The sequence below is a fragment of the Benincasa hispida genome, chromosome 5, assembly GCF_009727055.1.
Source record: "Benincasa hispida cultivar B227 chromosome 5, ASM972705v1, whole genome shotgun sequence".
Classification (NCBI taxonomy): domain Eukaryota; kingdom Viridiplantae; phylum Streptophyta; class Magnoliopsida; order Cucurbitales; family Cucurbitaceae; genus Benincasa; species Benincasa hispida.
In genome coordinates, this window is record NC_052353.1 from 1,261,648 (window position 1) to 1,271,852 (window position 10,205).

The following is a 10,205-nucleotide window of genomic DNA, read 5'->3' on the forward strand; positions in this document are numbered from 1 at the left end:
CCGGTCTTATACAAAATCTTTGTATAGGATACCTCCGCTCGCATGTCTCCACATGAATGGTCAGGATCAGACCATCTACAAAGCAGGTCGTATCCATAGTATCACAAGGATAAGGTATCCCTCCTTTATCATTATACTATAGATCATTTAGGTTATTACTTAAGGCATGATCCACTTATATGTCTCACATACATGCTTAAGTTACATGAAATAACCATGGATCTTAGTTTATTGGATTTGAGTAAATGCAAATAAAATAAAATTTATTTTATTAATAACAATGTGTGTACAAAATGTTTACAAACTACGAGACCACCGGGAGAATTAAGACACCAATCCCAATAGTTTCATCATGATCGTTGAATCGGATAAGATTAATTTGGTCCAATTTGATATAATTATTTGGGTTGAAGTCTAGTTGAGCCAAAAAAATGAGCTTAATTTGGCCCAAAAACCAAAGTAGGTTTAAGTCCAACCAATTGGGCCCAGGGGCCAGGCTCATGGACCAACTAAGCACAAGCCCACGAAGCCCACTATAGAACTTTATAAATAGAGGAGAGAGCCCAGAGAGAAGGGGGAACAATTGGAAGACTCCTAGACTCCTGAAGCTGCACACTTTTTGAAGATACAAGTCTCCTGAAAATACAAAGACTCTTTCAAGACTTCCACTTCAAGAACGTCACGTACTTTGCTCCTTCAAGTCAAGCACACACATCCAACTAAGAGAGAACTAGAGGATCGACTATTAGAGATCAAACTAGATCACATAAAATCAACATCAACATCAACTCAAATTCACTCCATGAAATAAGTTTCTCTGAAAACCTTATGCAAACACTACATGTCTTTCAAATTTTTTCACAAGATATAGAGATATTTTATCGTAAGATACTCTATTTTTAATCCCTCGTGGAGATGACGATGAAAGAAAATCATAGCTTTTGCTTTGTCCTTACTGGATGTCGTATTTTCTTCTTTAATTGTTTCTCCCAAGTTCATAGCATCTAGGTGAATTTCGGCATCGAGCACCCATGATAAATAATGATTGCTATTAATGTCAAGGGCTATGAATCATAATTTTGTAAGATTTATCATAGCAACACTATCACAAAATATTGTAGTTTATATTAAAATTTTAATATGTGCTAAATATGCAAAATAACATTAATTTATTAATTATAATAAAGAGAGAAAAAATCGACCTACATTTAGGACCTACTTTCAGCGATGGAAGCAACAAGAGTTCGTACTGATAACGTGTTTTGAAATTGAGGAGCACAGCGTTGCACAACGGTGCACAACGGATATGGAGAAAACATAATAATATATATAAATAATAATAATAATAACAATAAATAAATCTAATATAATATAATAATAAAATAAAATAACTAAAATTATGAAAATTTAGTGAAAATTTGAAGTGAATTTCTCATCATTGTGTGCGATTTTAAGATCATCAAATGTCACTATTTATAGGCAAAGTGGCAAGTAGGATGTGTTTTACATGGACACCAAACATGAATAACTAACTACAAGACACATGGACAATATGAAGATTGCCACATGACTTTTAGGACATTAAGCAATGAACATCTATTTATTATTATAACATTTATAATACAAAACAAATTTTCATGCTTAACTGAGAAAGACTTGAAAAGGACTATCAACGAAACTTTCACACACTTGTTGGTTTTAATAGAGAAAAGAAAACCTATGAGGGAAAAAGAAATTTTAAGAAATTTTGACACAACGCAGGACTAAAGTTCATCGTGTAAAGAGTTGATAAATCATAAAATTTATGTTAATACATAGGGCTCGACGACTCGTAGTGGATTAAAAAAAAAAAAACCAAATAAGAAGTGAAGTTAGTACTTGCACGTCTCTCCACCCAACTCGTCCTTCGAAATTTTTAAGTTGTATCAAATTTTATCATAAACTTTTGATTTCATCAAACTAAAACTCAAATTTAGTAAATGTTAGAATCTTAATTTTAGACTTTAAAAATTATTGTAATCTTAATGTTATATTAATTTTTCACTTCAAATATCGTGTAGTAAAAGAAAAAGCCGGATAATGAAAATACAAAACATAGGTACCATATAAAATTCACAAAATTTTTACCCTATGGTTGGATTCAAAAAAGTTTAAAAATTATCTTAAATCTTGTGATTTAAGATTTTCTAAATAATTTTAAATTAATAACTTTATTTGGAACGAAAAATATTTAAAATGAATGTAGTTGAAATTTTGTGTTCGGATGGTAACTGAAAAATAAAAGAAAATTAAGAAATTACTAATATAGACTTTAAAAATATTTATTTTAAAATCCTATGAAATCCTGTGAAATCGGAGCATTCTAATAAAAAAATAAATAAATAAAGTAAAAGAAGAATTTAAAAATCATTTCGAGTTTTAAAGTCATTATCTTTTTCCCCGTAACAAACAACAGAATTCATTTGAAATCCATTATGAATTGACATTAGAGTTCTTTCTCATTGAAATTAATGGATTTTGACAAAATTATTCAATGGTAAATTTGAACAAAACTTTTTTCTATTAATAATAAGTAATGAAGTTTTTAAATTGTTTTTTCCCCTTCTAAAATGAGTAGATGAGTTAGCAAAAATCAAATTGAAGGTAAAAGTTGCAATATCTATTTAACTTTAAAATCCAATTAGTTGAAATTTAAGTCCGTTTGGTAACAATTTTCGTTTTTTGCTTTTAGTTTTTAAAAATTAAATCTATTTATTTCCTTTTTTTTTTACAATGCTTTGCATTTTTCTTAAGTACAATAATTGAATTTTTAGCTAAATTTCATAAACAAAAAAAGTTTTCAAAAGCTAATTTTTTTATTTTTCAAAAGTTGGTTAAAAAACAAGAACTACTCACAGCCTTAAATTTGGAGGTGGCTCGGTTCTTTAAACCATTGGTAAAAAGTAGATAACAAATGAAAAAAATATTGGAGGTCGAAGTAGTGTCTATAGGCAAGATTCGCAATGCATGTCGAAGAAAATATCGATGTCCTGACCTTATGGAAATGTTGATAAAATTTTGAAAAAAAATTGTGAAAATTGTTATAATTAGTTAATAAAACTTTGATTGTAGCTGAATTAGACTTTAATGACTATTTTTAATCATAATTTCTATAAAGTAAGACAACATTTAGACGTATGTGTAAATGTCGATATGAGAGCACATTTTAAAAAAAAAAAAAAGAAAAATTATAAAATAATATCAAATATTGGCAATCAACTACAAAATTAAAAGATATTAAATATTTTCATATAAAATAATTATAAATTGTTTATTATAAAATGGTGTGGATACAAAAATTAAAAAATCATAACATTAAACTAACATAATATAATATAATAAGAACAAAAAAAATCATAACATTAAACAAAACACAATAGAATGTGAAAGAGAGAAAAAAAGAAAACTCTATAAGTAAATAAAGCTTGAGAGAAATGAGAGGAATATTAAAGAACATTCAACGTGTGAGGTGGGATGATGTGAAAAATCAAGAGAAATATTTGAATTAAAATATGTGGTTTCTTGAAAATAAAGATTTTGTAATGTAAATGAGAAAAAAATTTCCTTGCATTTTTCTTGAGATAGCACAACTAATTGTGTAGCCCAAATTTCGATCGAAACATCGAAATATCCATGAATATTCAAAATTCTTATAAATTGGGAGACAATTGAAATTCTCTCCTATCAAAATTTTAAATCTATCAAATTTCGAAATTTTGAGATTTCGAATGAAACTTTGAACTATGTTATAAGTTTAATATTAAAAATTTAATCATTAAAAACAAAATCGTTATCAAATATGACTAAATATTTGAGGTTGAATTTGATTGAACATGATAATTTAGGGTTCAAAATGTTTTTTTTTTCCATCGAGCATAATCGATCCTAAGTGAAACATTGCATAAAATTCACATGGTCACTCCACTGCCGTGGATTTCGTATCCGTTTCCACATCTCAAATGAAGCCACATGGCGACCCGAGTAAATAGTAAAAACAAAATATTATTCTACTCGCTGTGTTAAGAAGACCGAGCCCACAAAATTATTCATCAACGTATTCTACGTTCGATCTAATCCAAACAAATATCGCCACGTGTTCGATATGTTACAGCGTGACGTCGTTGTGTCAATATCAACAGCCTTCCTCATAAAAATTGGCGCTTCTTAGCTGTTATATCTCACGTGGCATCTTATCAAGTCCTCCCTGAGCGGGCCCACTGTGAAGACACACTTGGCGTACTATGGTTGGTCTTGGGGTATGAGATTATAACATGAAAAGAAAGACCGTAGAGATTCGTGGGGACTGGAAAATCTTCCACCACATCTCCTTCTTGGCCAGCCTGTCAACACAGACCCCTCTTCCCGCTCAAAATTCGTAATGTGTCGCTTAGTAGTTTCCACGTGTCCTATTCTCAAATGCTCACTCGTGTTAAACGTGGACCCCACGACTCTTGCCATTATTGATTATAATTTGGTAATCTTAGATTTAAGTTGAAATAATCTCAAATCTTAAGATAATACAAAATAATAATAATAATAATTAAGAAATACTTAAATTTTAAATTTTGTATCTAATATAATCATTCCATTTACCTATTCAAACTCTATGAAAAAATTTTATTTTCATTTTTTAATTTATTAGACTTAAAATTGAATGACTAATTCGAATCTGGATACCATTAAATATGAATAGTTCTTAAGCACATCAATTTTAAAACTTGACAAATTATTCAAGTAGCATATTTAAACACCAATTAATCACTCGACAATACGAGCATAACTCAATTGACATAAACTTATACTATAAACCTCAAAATTTGAGATTTGATCCCAAATTTGGAAAACTAAACATGTAGAATATTATAGTACCGTCAAAGTACCATACTTCCTTTTTACTAGAAATGTGTCTTCATAAATATATATATATTTTTAATATCATTGACTCCACGCTATTTTTAAACACATAATGTGATAAACAATAAATATAGATGATTTGGAAATGGATAATGTGAAACTCACTTTATCTTTACATAATAAAAATAAAATAAAAAATTGACACACGAGGTAGTATTTGAGCTGCACAAAAAATAGGTATAGCTTCGATTACACTCAAGTTTTATTTATCTATTAGAAATTTTTCTATAATCCTACAACACTAAAAAATTTCATCCCGTTCATTCATATTGGACCTTTAATGTTAATATTATTGTTTTCAAAACTTATTAGAGAAATATTGTTGTTTTGGGATTTCGAGGCTAGAAGTCGAGGGTTGAGGATTCGACTAATGTAGAGGTTGAACGTTGAGAACTCGACAAACAAAGAAAAACTTGGAAACAATACGTAAATTAGGGTTTCGACGGGTTGAAGTTTCGACATACATAAGTCGAACCAACCTCGACAAGGAAAGGGAAATCTCGCTAATTTTGTAATGAAGATCTCGCTCTAGAAGGGAATTCGCTAATTTTGTATATTAGGTTGTCGAAGGTTGAAGTTCTGGCATACATAAGTCGAAACTTCAACCCTCGACAAGGAAGATAAGTGGGTGAAGCAGAATTGTAAGAGAGAGCGAGATTGAAAGCGAGATTGTAGGAGAGAGTGAGATGGAAATCGAGATTGTAGGAGAGAGCGAGATTTGTAGAAGAGAGCGAGATTGAAAGCGAGATTGTAGGAGAGAGAGCGAGATGGAAATCGAGATTGTAGGAGAGAGCGAGATTGTAGGAAAGAGCGAGATTGAGAAAGCAAAATTGAAGCGAGATTGTAGGAGAGAGCGAGATTAAAAAGCGAGATTGTTAGGAGAGGGCGAGATTGAAAGCGAGATTGTAGGAGAGAGCGAGATTGAGTTTGCCACATGGATTAAACGGTCAACCAGTCAGCTGACGTGGTCTGCCACATGGAAATCGTCTTCACTTTATTTACTTTCCATAAAGTCTGAAAAAGTGCATATATATCACTAAACTGCCCCTGCTCTGATTCCCCTGCACGATTCCCTGCATGCATTGACGTTATCCGATTCCCCTACTCCGATTCCATATTCATTGACGCATTCATGCCCCTCTGCCATAGCCTTAATGCCTTTTCAACCACCTGAAACCCGTGGGTCGAGTGTTGTTCAACACTCGACCTACATCCTTTTAAAACTACCATCCTCTTTCATTTTTCCTCAATCATCCCTCGATAATTTTTTAAGACTCACTGCCCTTGATTTTGTTCACTCCTCTCCCTTAATTTGCTCGTTGCCTTTTCATAGCTCACTGCCTTCGAAATCATCTTCCTCTCCTCCCATTTCCATTTCCATTTCTCTTCTTGTATTTCGTTTAATACAAATTATTCTCCCACAACTATACTGGTTCGTTACTCTTCTAAATTTTTATTTTTTAAGAATAATTATAAATTTTATTTTTTGTTCTTATATTATTATTTTTTATAGATTCTAGTTTTTTTTTTTTTAATTTTTTGTAATTGTTGTCAGATAACAAATAACAGGAAAAAGGGTGAACGTTGTCACTTTGAAGGAAAAAAGAGAACTACCGTCGAATCATATAATATTTTTTGTATTTGTCTTTAATATTCTCTAAATATAATATTTTTGTGTTTCAGGTTATTTGGGAGCCGGTACAAAATTATTATGCATACTTTGCCTAATTTTTGTATGAATGGTCCAAAACATATGGCGGACGATGAGTCCTTCTCATATGTTTTCACATTGGTGAGTGGCATCTTCCTGACAGGGTGATGAGACAATTCGGTTTTCAGCAGGATGTTCCATCGCCTTGTAATACTGAACCCGTACTGCATGATATTGACCTAAGAGCTGGAGATTGGTTTGAAAAAGTTGCACATTTAGTAGTGCGATGGCACTATCGTGCAAGATTTATTGTAGTGGGGGTTTCTCTTGAACAGTTTGACACAGATGTCACTCCAGAATATATTCATTGGTATAATAATATCACAAGGCGCTACGTCACTCGTCCGGGAGCAGCCATCTGGTAAATGAATGAATATTTATCTAATTATTTTTAATTTAAATTTATTTTAAATATTGTCTAATTGTTTTAATAATTCACAGAGATCGAACAACAGTAGACTCCGTGAGGTTGCGAATGATCCGAACTAGGTTCTTACTATATGTAGTGACAACCAAAGCTATGGAGGAAATTCATTATATGTACGATAACCTATTGTTCCTCACCAACTCCTAGACGTAGAGAACCTGTTTGGGAAGAGGATGAGTATGATGAGGTTGCACATAATATGGAAGAGTTGCCCCCTATGATGTAGACGCAGAGTCAAACTGATTATGTTAATCCGATGATGATGATGCCAGCATTTGGTTCAGGACATTATGACTCAGAAGCTGGCCTTCGTCTTCATACGTGCATGGACATGGTCGGGTCGTGGAGAGCATAATGAATATTTATATTATGAAGCACCTGCAGAGGTACTAGAGCAACATCAAGAAAGAACCCGAGCAATCTCAGTTCGAAGTCGACGACGACTAACCAGCTCGAAATCGACGACGTCGCTTTGTGGGACACATTGATTTTTGTAATTTTTTTTTTATATAAATGAGATATTTAATTTACATTTTATTTTTATTTTTATGAGTTATTATTTTTTAAAATTTATTCTTTTTAAAGTTTAAATAAAATAATAAAATATTTTTAGAAATTGTTTTTTATAAAATGGATTTTTTTTTTAAGAAAAAAGGAAGAAAGAAGAAGAAGGTGGAATGTGTAATAATTAAAAAGAAAAAAAAAGAATTTGTACGGTATTCTCGCTCTCGCTCTCGAATTTGATTGGGAATTCAGTGGCAAAAAGAAGGAGATTCATTAGCTCGTTATTTAGTCAGATGACAGAATCCGTAAAAATTATTCAACAAGCTTTGGAAGGAATTCCAGAGGACCTTATGAAAATTTAGAACTAACGATCTTTTGATGGAGGAAGATTTCTGATAATTAAACAGACCAATAATAATGTTAGAAATTGCAAGGTCGATGGTTCAAAGTTCGACGTACAAATGAAAGGAAGGTGGAGAGTTCAAAATTCGACCTATTTAAAAAAAACAACAATATTTTTACATATTATTTGAAAACAACGATATTTTTTTAAATAGTTTCTAAAAGGACATATTTCTTTTAATTTTCCATTCATATTAGAATTTATCATCATTTTTTGTAGTTCTAGAAATTTTTCATTCGAAACGGCGGTGCAATGAAAAGATGACACGTGAAAAGTATTCAGAGAGATAAGAGAAGGGGATTTGAAGAAGAAAAAAGAAGATAGAATTAATGGCGTACCCGCAGGCTTCGGTTTCGCTAAAAATATCTTTGCTTCTTCTTCTTCCTTCTCCCTCCTACGTGTTTCCTTCTTAGCCCCACCGCCCCTTTCCTCTTCTCCCTTGCCGCCACGTCGCCGCTTCTCCTTAACCCACAATCCCTCCATCCATATAATCCAAACCCACAAATCAAATTCATTCCCACACTTATTCTTCAGAGATGAAATCAATGGAGCTTCATGAAGAAAACAACGATCTACACCTCGATTTAGCCCTTTCAATCGGCGGAACTTTCAGAAATTCACCGGAAAAATCAAATGGGTCTGATGAAGAAAGCGGAGTTACAGATGCTAAAAACAGAGGCGAGATCCGGCGACGACAGTGTAAGAGGAAACGAGAAGAAGATCGGAACAATCCGCCATTCAAGAAGGAAAAATACCTTGAAGGTAATTTGAAAAACAATGTAGATCTTCATAAACCAAATCCTGCGGTGCAATTTCCGTATCCTTACTCGTTGTTGCAGTACGTTCCGTTTCTCAATGGCTATGGGTATGCGTTTCCCTGTTTTGTACCGTACTTTGCTGCCGGAGAGTCGCCGGTGGGTTGCCGGAGTGGTTCGGATGTTGGGTTTTGGAATAAGAAATCTGGGTCTTGTGGATCTTCCCCTGTATGCAGTTCTTCTGTTGTTTCTGATAATCATCATAGTTCTTCCTCTCATGAAGGTACTTTTCAATTTCTTTCAAACCCTAATGAAGAAAACCTTAATCTGGGTTTTGTTTAATGGGTTTCAATTAGATGGTTCTGGTTTTATCATTATGAGAATTTGAGATGTTAATTAGTTTTCTTGTTGTTTTTGTTGTTCATCTTCTTTCAGGAGGTAGTAGCAATTCATGTAATTCATCAATATCAATGAATCATGTTAAACCAAATCCTTCCAGTGAGAAATTTGTTGAAGAATCATCCAAATTCAAGAAATCTTGTTCATCATCTTCATCAGTGGAGAATGGGAAACCTCCAAAGCCTAAAATTCAAAGCCAAAATGTGGCAAGTTTTGATCAAATGCCTTGTGTTTCGACCACAGGGTTTGGTCCTAATGGTACTAAAATCATAACTACTGGCTTCTTGTATAGATACTCAAACTTGGAGGTTAGTATTTTGTGTGTCTGCCATGGACAATCCTTTTCGCCGGCCGAGTTCGTTAAGCACGGCGGCGGCGGAGAAGTTTCTCACCCTTTGAAGCACATTACTGTTCTTCCACCTAATGGAATTTTACCTTCTTCAATCAGATGAAACCCCATAGATTTGATTTAGATCTTTACAGCTTAACATTATTCTTAGAGTTTCGAATTGCGTCACAATGTGGCTGGCGATTTTGCTCTGATAGAGGTGTGTAAATTCTTTTAATAATTATTAAGAGCCAAGGATTGCTAATAAATATAGCAACCATGTCACTAGCTTTATTTACTAGAATGGCTTAAAATGGAGAAGAAAATATGGAATGGTAAGTTGAAGATGAATACTTCTTTACTCAAATCTTTTTCCTTCTTATTCTCTTAGTGAAATTATTGATTTTTCTCTATAAAGATTTTTAATTTAAATGTGTTTGAACTCATTTAAATTATATATAATATCTCAAGCTTTAGAGTATATTTGGATCTAAAAGTGTTACAAGTTTTAGCTTTATCCTTAAACTTGAAAATTTTTTCATTATAACCATTTTCTCAACCTTTTTGACATGGAAAAAATGAAGCTTGAATTTCTTTATTTTGACCCTTAACTATTAAAATGGATTTAAAAACAACCATTTCATTAGAGAAGTGAGAGACTAAAAAAATAATAATAATAATCAAATATAATGAAAACTAAGTGTCATATATGTAAATGTATATAT

At 32.4% G+C, this 10,205-nt stretch overlaps 1 protein-coding gene across 1 annotated transcript; it reads left to right on the forward strand.

Annotated features, from left to right (window-relative positions):
• Nucleotides 1–8,310: 8,310 nt before the first annotated feature.
• On the forward strand, nucleotides 8,311–9,841 carry LOC120078043. Its single transcript, XM_039032228.1, is given in 3 exon segments — nucleotides 8,311–9,036; nucleotides 9,189–9,590; nucleotides 9,593–9,841. Coding segments are annotated over 3 exon segments (1,020 nt in total). The 5' UTR covers nucleotides 8,311–8,534; the 3' UTR covers nucleotides 9,709–9,841.
• Nucleotides 9,842–10,205: the final 364 nt, after the last annotated feature.